General features: G+C 49.5%; 1 protein-coding gene across 40 annotated transcripts in view; it reads left to right on the forward strand.

Annotated features, from left to right (window-relative positions):
* The window catches only part of MTCL1 (microtubule crosslinking factor 1), a 125,542-nt gene that overhangs the window by 67,337 nt on the left and 39,942 nt on the right, over positions 1-18,263 (forward strand). For 25 of the 40 annotated variants that reach the window (XR_012427324.1, XR_012427325.1, XR_012427327.1 and 22 more), the window contains 4 exons: positions 3,612-3,671; positions 4,803-4,880; positions 9,223-10,536; positions 11,634-11,789. Coding sequence is in view for 32 of the 40 variants with exons in the window: in XM_015439859.4 (XP_015295345.3) it covers positions 3,612-3,671; positions 4,803-4,880; positions 9,223-10,536; positions 11,634-11,789 (1,608 nt within the window). In the remaining 8 variants the exon portion in view is untranslated. Of the gene's footprint in view, positions 1-3,611; positions 3,672-4,802; positions 4,881-9,222; positions 10,537-11,633; positions 11,790-12,777; positions 12,925-18,263 lie in introns of those variants that run through there. The other 15 variants (XM_005587169.5, XM_015439856.4, XM_074022867.1 and 12 more) reach the window with 5 other exon arrangements.

Consider the following 18,263-nt stretch of genomic DNA (forward strand, 5'->3'; position numbering starts at 1 on the left):
CACAGTTTTCGAATATGTGTGTGTGTGTGTGTGTGTGTGTGTGTGTATTTTAAGGAATTTGGTTAAAATGACATACTTACAAAATGGTTCGGAAGAAACATGGTCTCTTTATAACAAGGTCTTCCCATTAGGCAGCATTAAGCATTATTTTATGTTGATCTTCAGTGTTCTATGGTTTCCTTTCTGGTTAACTAAACTTTCTTTCTTTCTTTCTTTCTTTCTTTCTTTCTTTCTTTCTTTCTTTCTTTCTTTCTTTCTTTCTTTCTTTCTTTCTTTTTCTTTCTTTCTTTCTTTCTTTTCTGTCTTCTCTTTCTTCTCTCTCTCTCTCTCTCCGTCTGTCTGTCTTTCTCTTTCTTTCTCTCTTTCTTGAGGGAGTCTCATTCTGTTGCCCAGGTTGGAGTGCAGTGGCACAATCTTGTCCCACTGCAACCTCCACCTCCTGGGCTCAAGCGATTCTCCTGCCTTTGTCTCCCGAATAGCTGGGATTACAGGTGTAAGCCACGACGCCCAGCTAATTTTTGTATTTTTAGTAGAGACAGGGTTTCACCATGTTGGCCAGGCCGATCTCAAACTCCTGACCTCAAGTAATCTGCCCACTTCGGCCTCCCAAAGTGCTGGGATTGCAGGCATGAGCCATCGCCCCTGGCCTCTGGTTAACTTTAAAACTTTAACCCTTGCAGTGTTTTTCATTCTAGTTGCCACTGTGAGTGGAGGAGGAGCGTCCCATGACTCCCTGCCTGTTCTGTGAATTGCTAGAAGGATGGCAGGACTCAGGGCTACAGTTGACAGCCCATCAGCAAGGGAAGGGGAGACATGGGGTGGGTAGGGGTGGCTAGAAGAGTCCATCCAAGGGCTCCCACCCAGAATGTGCTCCAGCCTCCAGCCTGAAACGCAGCAGCCCATGATTCTGCATAGATTTTGTCTCCAGTTCTAGCTTTCGTTTTACTTCTATTTAGTTTTCTTTCAGGGTGTACATTGGGAGAATGTGATGAAAGCCAGGGACAGCAGGCTCTGCACTCACTGCGGGCCCTGATCGCTATTACAGCTCTGGAATTGAGTCCCTTAGGTTAAAGCTTGGGAGAGAGCCTGCTGAATCATCAGGATTTATCTCACTCAGCTCATTCAAATAAAAGAAACCTCTGGCCGCGGACAGTGGCTCACGCCTGTAATCTCAGCACTTTGGGAGGCCAAGGCAGGTGGATCACCTGAGATCAGGAGTTCGAGACCAGCCTGGCCAACATGGTGAAACCTCATCTCTACTAAAAAAAAAAAAAAAAAATTAGCTGGGCATAGTGGTGTGCACCTGTAATCCTAGCTACTTGGGAGGCTGAGGCAGGAGAATCGCTTGAACCAGGGAGGTAGAGGTTGCAGTGAGCCGAGATCGTACCACTGCACCCCAGCCTGGGCAACAGAGTAAGATTCTGTCTCAAAGCAAAACAAACAAAAGAAACCTCTTAACTGAAGCATGAAGGTGAACATCTTGGCGAACTTTCTTATTAAGAGTGGAGAAATTCAAGCTGTCCTTAAGACAGGCTTACCTTTACCTGTTGGTGGAGACTGGTTCTCTTTGTAGTGTGACCTGCTTTACCAAAAAGGCTAAAGGAAATAAAGCCTTCTGCAGCTGGGCTTCCCTCCACCTTTGTTAGTCAGGGAGCCTGCCGCCCCTGCTCCACGGTGATTCCGTGGCCCTCTTCAGCCCTCTGCCCTGAGGGCCTTCTCTCAATTATCTATTTTATATTTTCCGGGTCTCCAGCCTCCTAGAGGCCAAGGGGCAGCTAGAATTTTAACTGTTTCTTAACCTAGGATTCTTCCAATAAATGGCAAGGGCTGGCATTCTGAGAGTGAGACACTTAAAATGTGAACAGTACTGAGTTAATGAACTTAAGTTCTAACTGCGATGTAAGTGACTTGCATATAGCCTCCTTTGCAAACTCTTCTGATACAGGGTGGGCACCCAGGAGTAAAGCCGAGAGAGTCCGGGCTCTGAGCAGATCTCAGATGAGGTCCTGGACCCCGAGGTGGAGGTGCAGAGGGGAGGGAGGTGGGTGTTGGGGACAATCTCTTTCCTTTTGCAGACTTGCCTTATAGGTCTAGGGCCAGCAGAGCTCTGCTTCCCACCTGCTTCCTCCCAGCTTTCCTCAGGATTAACTTAATCTTTGCAGATTAAGAGGCTACAAATCCGTTCATATTCCTCTAGGCGGCTTCTCACTCCTCATTTCTTTCTGCCTTCACACTTTCCCTTTGCAGGAGCTGGTGTATCTCCCAGTTAGTGTGTTGCAGACACCCCTAGGCCCCTTTACTCATACTTCTGTTTGTATTTTCAGATGTATTTGCAATTTCTTGCCTGGAGTCTATAATGTAAAACTAGGCAGGGCTCCCAGGCACTGAAGGACATAGCCAAGGCCTTCATTTCACATAGGAATAAGTTATGAGCTTTGTAAGATCTTTAAGATGGAGGTTTAGCCATGAATTAGAGTGGGTTTTCTGAGAATTTCACAACCTAGTTAGGTTTTGTCTGTAAACAAGGGCCGCCCTTCTTCCTTCACAGCACTTTTTATCTGGCCACTCAGGAAACACCAGTTATTTGTTTGTTTGTTTTTGAGGCAAGGTCTTGCTCTGTTGCCCAGGCTAAAGTACAGGGGTATATAGGCCTGATCATAGCTCATTGCAGCCTCGAACTCGTGAACTCAAACAGTCTTCCCGCCTCAGTCGCCCTAGTAGCTGAGACTACAGGCACACGACTCCACACCCAGCTAAGTTTTTAAAAATTATTTTTTGTGTGGCCAGGCGCGGTGGCTCATGCCTGTGATCCTAGCACTTTGGGAGGCCAAGGTGGGCAGATCACGAGGTCCGGAGATCAAGACCATCCTGGCTAACACAGTGAAACCCTGTCTCTACTAAAAATACAAAAAATTAGCTGGACGTGGTGGTGGGCACTGGTAGTCCCAGCTACTTGGGAGGCTGAGGCAGGAGAATGGCGTGAACCCGGGAGGCGGAGCTTGCAATGAGCTGAGATCACGCCGCTGCACTCTAGCCTGGGAGACAGAGCGACTCCATCTGAAAATAAAATAAAAAATCTTTTTTGTGGCGACAAGGTCTTATTACTATGTTGTTCAGGCTGGTGTCAAACTCCTGGCCCCAAATGATCCTCCCACCTTGGCATCCCAAAGCATTGGGATTATAGGCATGAGCCACTGCACCTGGCCAGGAAACACCAATTAATTCTCATATTAGCCCAAACAAAACATGATTTGGAAAGTGAACCAGCTCCAGAAATATGAGTTATCTGTTCCCAAACTTCCTGCCTTTCTCCTCCTCTTCTTGCCTTCTCTACACTGTTAAAATTATCCCAGCCACTCTCCTTTTTCATTAACTGAATACTTAAGGAATACCCCAAATACAATAATTAGGATTTCAAGAATCTTAAGATTCAAAGACCTCCTCCAACTTCTCCGACTGCATTTACACATCGACTCTAAGTTGTTTCTTGATTTTGGTGGGAAACAGCCTCCGTCCAGTGTGTGTGTCCCCACCTGTGGGGATGATGTTTGCTAATGCTGGCTGTCATATGTGAGCCCTTGGTCACAGAATGTCACTTGGATCTATTTCAGAGTTCCCTAAAAAGAAGAAGCACTCGGGAAATGTACAAGGAGAAGAAAACCTTTAACCAGGTAAGCAGACGTTTTCATTCTAATGTTACATCTCCTGTAAGTGAAGTCACTTCATTTTGAATTTTTTTCAGTGTTAGTTTTGCCTTTAATACATTCAAAGAAACATTACCTGTCCAAACACGTGGACTCATTCCTAACCTCCACAGTGTGAACATTTTCTTTGCAATCCCACAGATCCTCCCTCTTGTTTCTCCCCGACGCTGACAAGCTGGTGATTTCTTCAGGAAAAAGAACTGGCTTTGTGTGAAACAGAATTAAGTGTAGTTTGGGGGCCTGAGGTACTTATAAATGGTAAAAAGTGTTTTGACCTTCAAAGTCATCCACACAGTGAAATAAAACAGCCACTATGGAGTCGAGTCATTCATATGACACTGTTTTGAATGTTGTTGTTGTTTTTTAATGTGCAAGCTGAACAATATCTTAAATGGTCCTCATTGAAGGTAAACTATTCTCAGCCCTTTCTAGATGCACAGTATGCATTCTTCAAAACTTTCTTAGCTTTTCTGTAAATCTGTTTTACTGGATTCTGTTTTTAAATTGCTGCTAGCATTAGGTGGTGGAGAGAACAAAGGTGTTATTGGGATATCAGCTCACTGCAGTCTGAGAGCAAGTGGTAATTAGAGAGACACAATGAGTCGGGGTAACTAAGAGCTCAGCAACCTCCACCGACCTCCTGCGGCCCTGTCCCTGTGAACTCCCCTCTTAAGGATCCCCTGGGTTTCTCCATTCTCCAAACTCACTAATCCCCAGGGCATCATTCAAGGAGGGGCAGGCCCCTGCAGCAGCAGAACGCGGAAGCTCAACTGTTTGCTTCCACCCTCCCCAGCCTCCCAGCCTCACTTTGGAATCCATTAATAATAGGGAAATTAAAGTCTGCCACCCACTGCTGGGTACTTACACTCTCCTGGACTGAGAGTGTTTTCAGTCGACTGGCTCTTGCCCAGGGAAGATCTTTTCCTTAAAAGGGGAAATTCTGCCCCATTGTGAAATGAACAGCATTCGCCCCGTGGGTAAAACGGGCCAAGAACAGGAGCTGCCGCTCCTCGGGCGCGTGTCCGAAACCCTGGTACCTGGGATGCGTTGAACGCCCGCCCAGCCGGCGGGATGATTGAGGAAGGAGTTTCTGTTCAGCAGAATGGTGGAATGGAGCGCGCTGGGAACTGCAGGCCCGCAACCAAAACCCAAAGGAAGCTGGCGCCCCGGCGCAAGGTAGGCACGCGGGCAGTCACCCGCTCGGGGTGCTGGCTGGACGGCTGACTTGCAAGCCAAAGAATATATACAGGGAGCGATATATTTCTGTGGCTTGACAAGGCCTTTCCCGCTGGTGGTGATGGTGGTGGGCCCCTGGGTGTCTCCCCTCCTGGCCAAGCCTGCCCTCTGCCTGCAACAGGAATCGTGTGTCAAATGGAAAGTTGGACTTGACCTGCTTTCATACCACATTCCTGGGGTTATCCAATGATCTCTTGAAACCAGAAATGATATCCTTCAGTTTAGACTCGGCCTTGCTCCCCGCCCCCACCGCCCCACGAGAGTCTTGGCAGAGTTTTAAGAAGTCTATGGTTACACATAAGATGGGCATCCAGCCTCCCACTGCCTGAGCTGAAGCTGTGATTCCCCATCTTATGAGGAGTGGCTTCGCCTACTCAGAACAGGCCGAGCTCAGCTTCCCTCAGGCCGCCCCTCTCCTGCACACAACACCCCGCAGGTGCAGCGGGCCCTGCCCTAGCTGCCTCGACCTCACCGAGGACGTGTGACTTCATTTAATACACACTCTCCCATGGCTTCCAGGACAGTCTTTCAACGCTGCTTTAGTCTTGGTGGCAGGCCTCATAGTGCATGCATGGTTGTCAAGTCGAAATGACAGCATGCTGTCATACTGACAGCTTTTTTCTTTAAGGAACGAGAAGACGTTTTGGACATTTTATCAATCCTCAGGTAATCTACACATTGACACTCGTTAGAGTATGTCATAGGATCTTGCTGCTTTAACTGACCTGGGTTTAGGTTCAAGGAGACGGAAGAGAATTGTTCTATGATAGATTTGTAGTGGATGGTGGACAGAGGGGAATGGTGTGAGGTTGAAGGTTTCCGGAAATCGAGGTGATTTGAGGGCTCTATGGGGACATTCTGCCTGCATGAGGGGTGCAGATAAGCATGTATAACCTCCGGCGTGTTTCAGGACCCTTCTCAGAGATGATCCTCTTCCCCCAATGTTTCAGTTCAACTTGTTGGGGAAGACCCCAAGGAGCTGGTCGTAGCTATTTCCCTGAGCCTTTCTTGTCATATCATTTTTCCCCTTACACGGGGTTTGTGGTGAGCAAGGAGGGACCAGGCAGAGTGGGATTGCCTTAGTCCCTGGTCCACGCGCTTGTTTGAGCCAAAAGCTTCCCGTACCATGCAGGCAACAGTGCCCCTTGCCTGCCCCTCCTGGCCTGGCTCCACCACATCAAGGCCTCGCCAGCTGCAAGTTTCTGTGGACGCTGGTCACAGCAGGCGGCCCTGCCCCCACCTTGTCCTGCCCAGTCTCGCGTCCCAGGCTCCAGAAGGGTGGAGAGTGGGCCGAGTTTCCCCGTAGCTGGACGACGCTGCCCTCTGTGATCTCTGCTGCTGTGGATTTCTGTGCTTCAGAGGTGGAGATGGGATCATTTAGATGATTTTTGACAATGGACGGACACTGGCTCTCAAATTAACAATGGGGCTGAGGGCACTCCCCTGTTTTCTGGTCCCAAGCTTTTAAGTATTTACAATCCATCTCTGTTGACAAGTATTTTAGCTTAAACTGCGTTCCTTCATGGGAACAACAAAGACCTGTCTGTGTATTTGAATTTCTTACAAATCTGTGTTTAACAAAAATTGAAAAGGTGCTTTTTTGTTTGCTCTACTTTCGAAAGTTCTAAGAAGCTGGGGTTGTTTAAAAGTAACTTGCCAACTTCTCGTACATAGTAGGTACTTAATAAATATGTCTTGAAAGAATGAATGAACAAGGCCAGGCTCGGTGGCTCACACCTGTAATCCCACACTTTGGGAGGCTGAGGTGCTGGATCACCTGAGGTCAGGAGTTCGAGACCAGCCTGGCCAACATAGCGAAACCTCATCTCTAGTAAAAATACAAAAATTAGCTGGGCGCGGTGGCATGCTCCTGTAGTCCCAGCTACTCGGGAGCAGAGGCAGGGGGCAGGAGAATTGCTTGAACCTGGGAGGCAGCAGTTACAGTGAGCCAGGATTGTGCCATTGCACTCCAGACTGGGTGACCAGAGCAAGACTCCATCTCAAAATAAAATAATAATAATAAAAAAGAATGAATGAACAGATAAACAAGTATGCTTTTCCTCTAGTATTAGTATTAAATAACAATGTATGTCTTTTACAGTCCATGTATTCTGTGTAGGTTCTTTCAAAAAATATGTCATTACCCCAGTGGCGATGATAGCCCATTCGCCTCAGTAGTTGTGAGTAGGGCACACAGCCTTACTTCAGGTTAGTCACAGGATTGATTTTTATGTCTGCCTAACCCAAACCCAACCAAATCCTTCATGTGATAAGTTCTCAGGACTCAAAGACCATGTGACATTTATATGTTATTCTCCTAATGTGCAAAGAAGGAAAAAACTCTTTACTGGCTCCTTTACCCAATACTAACTGTGTTTCAGACAAATAAGATAATTTCAGGGAGCTAGAGCATGGTGATTTATCATATACAAACCAGTTTATATATAAAAAATACACTTTTTAGGTTTATGATTTATCATATACAGACCATTATTTCATTTGACCCTCATCACAACCTTGCGGGTCTGTGATTAGCCCAGGCCCCTTGGACAGTAGGAGGGGCAAAGCTAGGACTCCGGGCAGCGTGTTTGACCCCAAGTCCAGCAGGCCTGGTTTTGTCCTCAGCTAAGAGATGACAATGGGCATGTCATCCTCCCGAGGACGCACAGATAGCGCCAGGGCAAGCTTTCCCTGTGGCAGTGGCTGCACACTTTATCGTAGGTGTGGACCTGAGCCTTCCTGGTCATATCGTTTTTTCCCTTTCCATGGGGTTTGTGGTGAGCAAGGAGGGACCAGGCAGAGTGGAAGGAGGAAAGTTGGGAGGTGCCGAGGGAGGCTTTCTCTTTCTATCAAATTGTGAGTGTGCGACCAGACTGCGGCAGAGAACGAGCCATGCTCTCTGAGTGTAGAAGCTGCATTGTGAGCACACGTGACGATCTGAAGGGGTTAATTCTCCCCCGGGGGCTGACTTGTTCCAGAGAAGGGCGACAGGCCTGGAGAGCAGTTTGATGCCTTTTCCTCTACGAGGGCTGTGGGATTTGACTCCTGTAGAGCTGTTGTTGTCAGTTTCTCTGTGTGATGGGGGAAACCTTTGCTGAAGCCTTTTGGAACTTTTGATGGCCGATCAAAGAGGAGTGATTTGTGAAATCGGTTATTTTTCCCATCTGCTGGATGTGAACAGTAAAATGTTTTTGCAAAACCAAAATGGGGAGTTATCTGGCTTCAAAACAAGGAGACCAGCCCTGCAAAGCAGAGTTGACTTTCCAGTGGATCCAAAAAGTGCCGTTCTGACCTCAGCCAAGCATTGCAGGCTGTGAACAGCAGAGTCAGCTTTGAGGATCCTCCAGAACCCTCTGGAAGGCCTATGAGGACACTTCTCAGGTTTTGATACACTTGACTATCCAACATTTAACTCCTTGCCTTGGGTCTCCGAGTTTAATTTCCTGCTGTGTCATAGCAACTAAAGGGAAAGGAACATAAGCAAAGGTTCTGCAGCTGCACTTGCATGGCGAGAGGCTGCAAGGAGCCCAGGTGGCTGGGTGTGCAGTACCCAGTGTGTACCCAGAGCTCGGTACTGACTCAGTACACGCCTAGACTTCCAAGCACCCTCATGCTCATGCCTCATTTTTTTTGTCATATCATTCTTGTGGGGCCTTAGGGCTGGGGAGACCGGGATGGGGAGAAGCGAATTGCCCTGTCTCAGGTACCTTAGGAAACCAGGGGAAAGCTGAGCTCTTATTTGGGGTGGCCTGACTTCCCCATCCTGGTCAGACCTCATGGATTGCCGGGCACTTTGAAAGAAGGAGGTCCACACGTTGGAGGTGGTGAGTGCAGCAGGGTGGAAGATGCTCTGAACCCTGTTTGCCTGCACCAGGCCTTGGTGAGGGGTCCTGCTGGCTCTCACTGGTGCCGGTGAGGAACCAGGTGGGATCCACAGAGCAATGAGGTGTTGCGCATTCCCGCTGGGTTTTGCGCCTCATTTCGTTTTGCCTACTTCGCTCATAACTTGTATGATGATTTCCACGTGCATTTTTTTTTCCAAACTAATTTTTTTTGTTTCTTTTGTTTCTGTGGCAAAGCAACAAACTGTAGGCCTTTCACAGGCCCCAGGCCCACCCCTGCTTTGTCTTGGGTCTTTCTCTGTGTAACTCAACGGCACCGACGGGAAGATCGGTGTTTGATGTTTGTGTGCATTGGGGGCGAGGTGTGAGGGGAATCATGAAAAACACGAACATTTGGTATTTTCAAATAACCCTTCTCCCGGGCTGTTCTTTCCTGGCAGGATGACAGTGCCGATTTGAGGTGCCAGCTCCAGTTTGCCAAAGAGGAAGCCTTCCTGATGCGCAAAAAGATGGCCAAGCTAGGACGGGAGAAGGACGAGCTGGAGCAGGAGCTCCAGAAGTACAAGTCCCTCTATGGAGATGTGGACAGCCCCCTGCCCACGGGGGAAGCAGGCGGGCCCCCCAGCACCCGGGAGGCCGAGCTGAAGCTGCGGCTGAAGCTGGTGGAGGAGGAAGCCAACATCTTGGGCCGGAAGATCGTGGAGCTGGAGGTGGAGAACCGTGGCCTCAAGGCAGAGATGGAGGACATGCGGGGCCAGCAGGAGCGGGAGGGCCTGGGCCGGGACCACGCACCCAGCATTCCTACCTCACCCTTCGGCGACTCCCTGGAGTCCTCCACTGAGCTCCGCCGCCACCTGCAGTTCGTGGAAGAGGAAGCGGAGCTGCTCCGGAGGTCCATCTCCGAGATCGAAGACCACAACCGGCAGCTGACCCATGAGCTCAGCAAGTTTAAGTTTGAGCCTCCCCGGGAGCCGGGCTGGCTCGGGGAGGGTGCGAGTCCTGGTGCCGGGGGAGGGGCACCCCTGCAGGAGGAGCTGAAGTCAGCCAGGCTGCAGATCAGCGAGCTCAGCGGCAAGGTGCTCAAACTGCAGCACGAGAACCATGCGCTGCTGTCCAACATCCAGCGCTGCGACCTGGCAGCGCACCTGGGGCTGCGTGCCCCCAGTCCCCGGGACAGCGATGCCGAGAGCGATGCAGGCAAGAAGGAGAGTGAAGGGGAGGAGAGCCGCCTGCCCCAGCCCAAGCGGGAAGGCCCTGTTGGCGGGGAGAGTGACTCGGAGGAGATGTTCGAGAAGACGTCGGGCTTCGGGAGCGGGAAGCCATCGGAGGCCAGCGAGCCGTGCGCCACGGAGCTCCTGAAGGCCCGGGAGGACTCCGAGTGCCTAGTGACCCTAAAACACGAGGCCCAGCGGCTAGAGCGGACGGTGGAGCACCTCATCGCGGACACCGACAGCTTCCTCCGTGACGCGGGGCTGCAGGGGGGTGCACCCTCGCCGGGGCCTGGCCTCCAGGGTGAAGAGGAGCGGGGCGAGGGGGACCGGCAGGAGCCTCACCTGCTGGGGACCATCAACGCCAAGATGAAGTCTTTCAAGAAAGAGCTTCAGGCCTTCCTGGAGCAGGTGAACCGCATTGGGGATGGCCTATCCCCCTTGCCCCACCTCACAGAGTCCTCTAGCTTCCTCTCCACTGTGACTTCCGTGTCCCGGGACTCCCCCATCGGGAACCTGGGGAAGGAGCTGGGCCCAGACTTGCAGGTAAGGGGGCTCGTGGCTTCGCCTCCCTGCTCCGCCTTGCTCTTCCTCCTTCTCGCTGGCATTGCTGCACTCGGGCTCACGCTGCTCACGGCTGCTTGGTTATGATTTCAAACCTGCATTGTACTAAAGCCTCCGGGGCAACCGGATCCTCTCTCTTGGTTGGGCTCCGTTTTTTTTGTTTTTTGTTTTTTTTTTTTAAGTTTTCTTGTATTGCCTTGTTTCTTTTTCCTTTTTCCTGTCTTATTTTTAACTGCGCCACGGCTCATGGTTTAGAGGCCCTCCCAGACACGAGGCTAAGCCCAGTGGAAGCGATAGGGCTCGACGCAGGCCGGCCTTGCTCCTCTCTTGGTATCTCAACCAACCAGCCACACGCTGAAGAAGCCGTGAGGAGGCTAAGACAAACGCATGTCACAGTCAGGATAATTAGCAGACTCGCTACCAAGCACGTCCCTTCCTGGGTGTGTTTCAAGGGACACAGTGCAGTCCAAGGCCCTAGGCAGCCCAGGCCCCCATTCCCGCTGGAGGATCAGCCAAAGCGGGCGAGGAGCGCGGTGCTGAGAAGGATGATGGTTTTGGTGGAAAAGCGCTGCTGGCTCGTGCCGCCCTGCCGCCGCTGGGGAGGGCGCGGAGGGCCTCCGAGGACTGCTGTCCTAGCCTCGCCTGGGTGCATGGCCCAGCTGCCGCCCTGGACTGTGGCTTTGGCTGCTCGACCCACAAGTAAGGAAGGAAGAGCCTCGTTTTCCGTTTCCTTCACGGGTAGCGTGCTTGCGGTTGAGTTCCGGATTCACGCATCGCCATCGCATGTGCCCCGTAACCAGTGTTTTGCACCCCCACTTTCTCTTTTTGCTTTTCGGATGTGTCCACCCGCCCTTTTGCTCATTCTCATCTTGGGTCTGTTCTCTTCACTTTCGTCCACCGCTGTCTTTAAGCTGGTGTTTCTATTTGTGCTGTTCTTTGGTCGTTTTCTCAGTCGTCTCCCTTACCCATTTTTGTTTTCTTTATCCCCTCTCCCTGCCTCCACCTTCTTGTCCTTTGTGTTTTTTGTTTGTTTGTTTAAAATTTAAAAAAAACAAAAATCCCTCCCGTGCACCTAACAGTCCAGACTGAGAGAGCAGCTAGAGTGGCAGCTGGGGCCGGCCCGAGGGGACGAGCGGGAGAGCCTGCGCCTCCGAACTGCACGGGAGCTGCACCGCCGCGCAGACGGGGACGCCGGGAGCCATGGGCTGGGAGGCCAGACCTGCTTCAGTCTGGAGGTCAGCGTGGGCAAGCAATCCCCGCCCCCCTTCCATTTTCTGTGTGGCTGGCTGCCTGACGTTTTCTGTCCCGGACAAGGCCCTGAGGGAACATGGCAGGAGGATGTGGAACTAGGTGGAACTCACTTGGCAGCAAACCCATTGCGTGCACTGGGACAGGCAGGTGTGTGCAGGTGCATGCGGTGAACTGCTGTGCTTGTCAGACAGAGGGACAGCTCACCGCAGGCGCTGTCCACCTCCTGTTTCCGCAGACCGGGAGCCCCTGGAGGCAGGCCGATTGTTGAGCGCGCAGTGGCTTCTTGTGCAGTTGCAGAGAACAGGGATGAAAACTCAGCCCGGGCTTCCCTGCTCTGGAGGAAACTCCCCTTAGGGCTCCCCTTTTTCAGTTGTTGCCTGTGTCTCGTGTGACCATCCCACGGTCTCGAGTGATACTGCCAGCCGGTTGGTAGAGTCAGGGAGGCTCACTCCTGACCTGTGGGCACCCTCAGCAGGCTCTTTCACCACAGTAACCCGGTGTACACAAGGCTGCAGCCACCACAGGGACCATGGTTGGAACTGTTGTCAGAAGCCTGGGAGAGTGAAAGCTCTTAGACACAGGCCACCCCACCCGGGAGAGAAAGAGGGGGTTCCCAAGGAGCTGTTGAATGAGGAAACACCTCTAAAAGTCCAGATGCTGTGTCAGTGTAAAGTATGATTAGTAATAGAGAATGCAATGTCCTGCCATTGGGGACTTACAAGGGGGAAGTATGTCATAGCTCCCCTAGTCAGGGGCCAGTTTTCCCTTCCCACTGTAGCTCTTCCTTCTTTGCCATGGGCTGTTTCTGGAACCACAGCTCCGGCTACACAGGGCGGCCCCCTTCCCTTTGATGGTTGGTTTTACAGGAACTGCATCTCCCTTTCCAAGTGTTCTGCCCTTCAAGGTGTGTCACACATAGCTGTGTGCAGTTAGAGCCTGTGTCAGACAGCTCTCCTCCCGGATTCTTCCTAGGTCCTTATTGTGTAACCTGGAGCAGTGATAAGTGGTCACCATCGTGAATGCATAGCATAGCTTCAGAAACTGGGAGTGATTTGGGAGAGAGAAGCATACTGAGTTGAAGCAAACCAAATACTGAGGGACAATAAAGCTTCACAAGAAGTAGATTAGCAGAGTGAGCTGGTGCCACGGGGCAGCACAGGATCTCCAAACGGTGCAGCTCGGAAGGGAACAGCAGGTCTACAGATGAAGGCTCTCATTCTGCAGATGAGAAAAAGGAAGCCCGAGAAGTGAAGCGGCTTGCCAGTAAACTCCCCTCCTGGTTGGTGGCAGAACTGGGTCTAGAACAGCCTTCAGCCAGCTGCAGCCCCCACTCCCCAGCACATCCCCGGAGCGGCCTGATCTGTAGCGGTGGGAGAGCCCTGCACTGACCCCTGCGTGCGTTTCTAAAGAGTCACTCTAACAACTAATTGTACGGCCGCAGTCTTGCCATGGAATGGCACCACATCCATCTAGCTTCCTTTAATTTTGTATATTTTAACAAGAAAGCTAAAAATCTCCATAGTGAAAGGCCAGATCTAGGGAGCGTCATTTCCTAGAAGGGGAAGCAGTATGAATCAGGAGTTCTAAACAAATATCCCTCGTTCTGATGTTTTTTATTCACAAAGACATTTCACACAGGAGAGAAAACTCAATTATGCTGCAAACACATCCTATTTTATTTTATTTTATTTTATTTTATTTTTTAATAAGGCATGTTCTGGAGCCACTTGGAATCTCCACAGTGTTTCCTTTTATTAGAGGAGCTGGATGTGGATCTGTCGCAGAGCCTGGGTCGGGAGAGGCAGCCCCGTCCCTGGTGTGAATGTCACTCTGACAGCCTTGTTAGTTTGGTCTTTGAATATGACATTGTGTTAAGGAATTGTACAATGGATAATTCTGGGGAGCAGAACTCTTAAAAGCCTTTTAATGAGAACATCCCTGAATTTGCTGCCAACAATTGCTTTCCCATGAGGCTCTAATGGAAACAGTACACAAAGCCCCCGTAAGTCAGCCCAGCCGCCCAGCCGGAGACTCGTGCACACCCGGCTGGAGTAACTGAGGGAAACACAACACGGACACCTTCACGCAGACTGAGGCAGGGCTGCAGCTGCAGGTCCCGCCGGTAGCTCTCTTTGCTCCCTTCTACGTTTCCCTTGAAATAACCACCAATTTTGCCCTCAGGCCAGCCACGACTGTACCTGTGTGGATCCCCTTTAGCTCTCTGCCCGTAGTTCCTCGGAGGTGTGGGAGGGGCCCAATAGCACACCTAGTATCAGGGCATCAAAGAAGAAACTTTCCATATTTGAGCAGAAGTTTTTTTTTGTTTTTTTTTTTTGAGACGGAGTCTTGCTCTGTCACCCAGGCTGGAGTGCAGTGGCCGGATCTCAGCTCACTGCAAGCTCCGCCTCCCGGGTTTACGCCATTCTCCTGCCTCAGCCTCCTAAGTAGCTGGGACTACAGGCGCCCGCCACCTCGCCCGGCTAGTTTTTTTTTTGTATTTTTTAGTAGAGATGGGGTTTCACCGTGTTAGCCAGGATGGTCTCGATCTCCTGACCTCGTGATCCACCCGTCTCGGCCTCCTAAAGTGCTGGGATTACAGGCGTGAGCCACCGCGCCCGGCTTTGAGCAGAAGTTTTTAAAGACGATTCATGTCTCCAGCTGCACTTACAAAACACCTCTGTGTCTTTTGCCTTAAGGATTTTTGTATTTGGGGAAAGGGGAAAGAAGGTAAGTTATTATTTTGAAAGATGGAGGCATTTTGGCCAGACCAAAACTGTGACTGCTACTCATAGTTGTACCAGCCACAGCAGTTATAACATTAAAGAGGAGAAAGAGAAGTGCATTCTTACACATGACACATTTTAGCAGATTGCAAATCTGGGCAGTGGAGGAGCCCTGCTGCTCCAACGCCGTCATTCACTAAACCCGGGAAAGGGGCGGCTTCTCCAAGGCCAGCATTCTTACAGCCACAGCCAGAGCAAACTGAAGTCAGAACCCACGGACACCCACTAACACATCAATGCAACCACGCAAAAATGAACTGCTAAAAAAATAACAGACTTCAGGACAAGTGTTCCTGCTGCCTGCTCTTCTCAGGAGATATTAGCGAGATGCTCACACTGCACTGGACTCTTCCCTGACTTGGCTCCCTGGGGTTCCCATCAAACGTGAGACATTCGCATTTGTTAAGAGAGAGTGGTGTGTGGAATGGTTTGGAATGTGTGAGGCACCTTAAAAATAGTCCTGAATGAGAAGTAACCATGCACGGACGCTGGTCGGATTTCAGATATAAAGGAGACCAGGCCTGTGACCAGAGGATTGAGTTTCTGGGTCAGAAATCTCAAAGAGCTCTTCTCCTCAGTGCCTGCTTTTATCCTTCAATCAAGGAAGCACACAAAGCACTCACGATCCCACGTGCCTCAGCTGTGAAATGCCAGCCCCAAGGAAGTTACATGGGGTTTTATGCCAAGTATTTGCACACGTGTTGGCCTCATGTACTGCTTTTGAAATAAGTGGTTGCGAAACTGGCCAGGACAAAATGGAACCCTCCAGAAAATGAAGCCGTGGTCTTGGTGATGGAATTGTCCTAATACAGGAGTAGTATTGCTAGGCACTCTAGTGACGGCCATGAAAAGCTTTGCTTTTCTGTTTGTGTTTGAGATTGTGAAGATAATCTTCGTAGGTGTGGGAAGTAATTTATAAGCCGCTTTCTCTGGAGTTGGGGAAGTTAGCCTTTGTCAATCAGTGTGGGATGCAGCTCTATTGGGGAAGACATGGGCGGGAGTTTCAGAACACTGATGTGGGGAGAATGGTTACGGTTGTCAAGACTAGTGTCTCAGCAGCCTCGGAAACAAGTGAGGGTGGTGTTGGTTTAGATGAGCTGCTTTAATAGGGAGATCAAAATGAATTTGATGTATAATCAGAATCCTAGGTAAGTGAACAAAGAACGGTTTTTTTTTAAGAATCAAATCTTTGGGGATTGGGTGGTAAAGGGAAATACTTATTTTTTTAGAAGATATTTATGTGTCATGTGAAACTTTTCTCCAGATGTATGTGGTCGTATGCAGTTGTGTGGCAGTAGAGTAATTCTAGGCTGAACCTGTTGCCATAGCATGTTTGTATGTTGTTTTTTGTAACATTGGAGTGACGCTGGCATCCCAGCTAGGAGCAGTTGTCCGTGGGAGTTTTAGTATTGCATTAGCAAAAATGGACAATAAAGGAAAATGAAACTTCTGATAGATAAGGAGAATCTAAGCGTGTCTGCTTGTGAGCAGGCAGCAGTCTACAGAGGACACTGGAGCCTTCGCAGGTGAATCCGACTTCCCCCGTGAACAGACTCGTAGGACCTCCTTTTCTGTGACTCTTCAAAGGTGTGGTTCAAACAGTCATGCAATCTATAGAAACTAAACTAATAGATCTTTGCTTTTCTTAAACAATACGCTTGATTAGGATGTCTGTTTTTACACCTCATAAAGCTTTTGGCTAGCACCTAATGCATTAAATAAGGAGGATTTTTACATTTTGAGTTTATAGAGTAATGTGTAGCTGGAAAGTAAAGCTGGCAGGAGAGCAGCCTAGGTGACCTGGAAACAGTCCTGCACGGAACACCTGAGACAGGAGGGAAGCCCCGAGGGCAGGTGTGGCCACAGTGTGAACGCTGTATCCCCCACGCTTTAGACGGTGCCTAGCACTGGAGGTGCTCAATAAATACTGAATAAAACACTGCATAAAATACGAAGTATCCTCTTAAATACATTGCTGAATTCCCAGGAAATTTAGGGGAACCTTCAAGAGTTGGAATTGATTTTAGAATTGGGACCCAGAAGGCCGGCATGGTGGCTCACGCCTGTAATCTCAGTACTTTGGGAGGCTGAGGCGGGCGGATCACTTGAGGTCAGAAGTTCGAGACCAGCCTGACTAACATGGCGAAACCCTATCTCTACTAAAAATACAAAAATTAGCCGCGTGTGGTGGCATGCACCTGTAATCCCAGCTGCTCGGGAGGCTGAGGCAGGAGAATCGCTTGAGCCTGGGAGGTGGAGGTTGCAGTGAGCCCAGATTGCGCCACTGCACTCTAGCCTGGGCGACAGAGCGAGACCCTGTCTCAAAACAAAAACAAACAAACAAACGATTGAGCACCAGAGCGGTCTCTGTGGCCCTTGGGTGGGTGGATTAGGGAGATTGTTGCCAGAACTGGTAACTGGGAGCCTTGGGTTTCAGCAGCTCCAAAGGAACAGAGGATGGGGCCTGACATCGCAGGGAAAGAAAGGAAATGAATGAACCAGAGAAGCATTTGCCTGCTGGCCCTGGGGCAAGGAGCGAGGAGGCAGTGCGGATACTTGTTTCCCCAGCAAGAGCTCTGCATCAGGAGTGGGAGGGTTAGAGCTGGCCTCACCCAGGGTCAGGCTTTGAATTGATGTTACCAGTTTGGTCCGGGAATCCCCAGAGAAAGGGATTTGTGTAATATTGCGAGCTCCAGCAAACAGGAAACCAGACTGGAGGCACATCCTCCACCCAGATCCATACCAGATCCATAGGTAAGTGCCCCTAGGAGGTGAGGTCACACAAGCCAGTAACGTCCAGCAGGAACACGAGTTGGCAGACACGACAAATGGGATCCAACCCTAAGACTGCAGATAATAGAATTTTCAGATGGACGCTATCAGATAAGTGCTTTCACAGTTATTAAAGGCAACCAAACAGGACAACAATATGTCACTATCATAAAAGACCACACATATTTTTTAAGTAATAGAACTTTTAGAAATGAAAAATTAGTCATTGAGGTCAATTCAACATGTAGGGAAATGCATCTTTTCCGAGAACCCCAAACAATGCTTCGTATGTATAAAAGACTATAATAGTCTCGAACAACTAGCAAATCAAAGAAGCATTTAATGCTCTCAGAAGTTCTTGAGTTTTCTGAAAATAGGATGTTTAAATCTCTAGTTTTCAAAATTTTATGCCAAACTCGGTGAATCCCCAGTGTCTGATTTTCTGTCTCTGTTCTTCTTTCCTTAATACCCCTTTCTCATATCCCCAGTGCTAAGAAAAGTGCTCTTCTCTTTTATTTTTTGCATTTTCTGTTCTTAGGGTGTGATCTTCACTCTTGACTACCCAGGTACCAGCAGATTAGGAGGAGCAAACAGTATCCTCAGGGAGAAGTAGTAGATGAGTTAAAGGGACTCAGAGTGAACCAGTGAAACAGCACATATTTTATTGCAACAATCTACTCGAATTCCCAGTTTTATAAATCACCTGTCTTCAAGTAGCATAATCCAGTGGGTAAACTGTCATGCTTAAATTTTGATGATGCCTGAGATTTTTAGCATAACAGTGTTTCCATCTCTAAACACATTTTATTTCAAAAGTAGTGACACTGACTCCTCTATCATGGCATTAGAACATAAAAGGTAGACTTTACCAATAAAAGTCATGATACGGATTCCACCACCTGT

This window comes from Macaca fascicularis, chromosome 18, assembly GCF_037993035.2.
Source record: "Macaca fascicularis isolate 582-1 chromosome 18, T2T-MFA8v1.1".
NCBI lineage: Eukaryota > Metazoa > Chordata > Mammalia > Primates > Cercopithecidae > Macaca > Macaca fascicularis.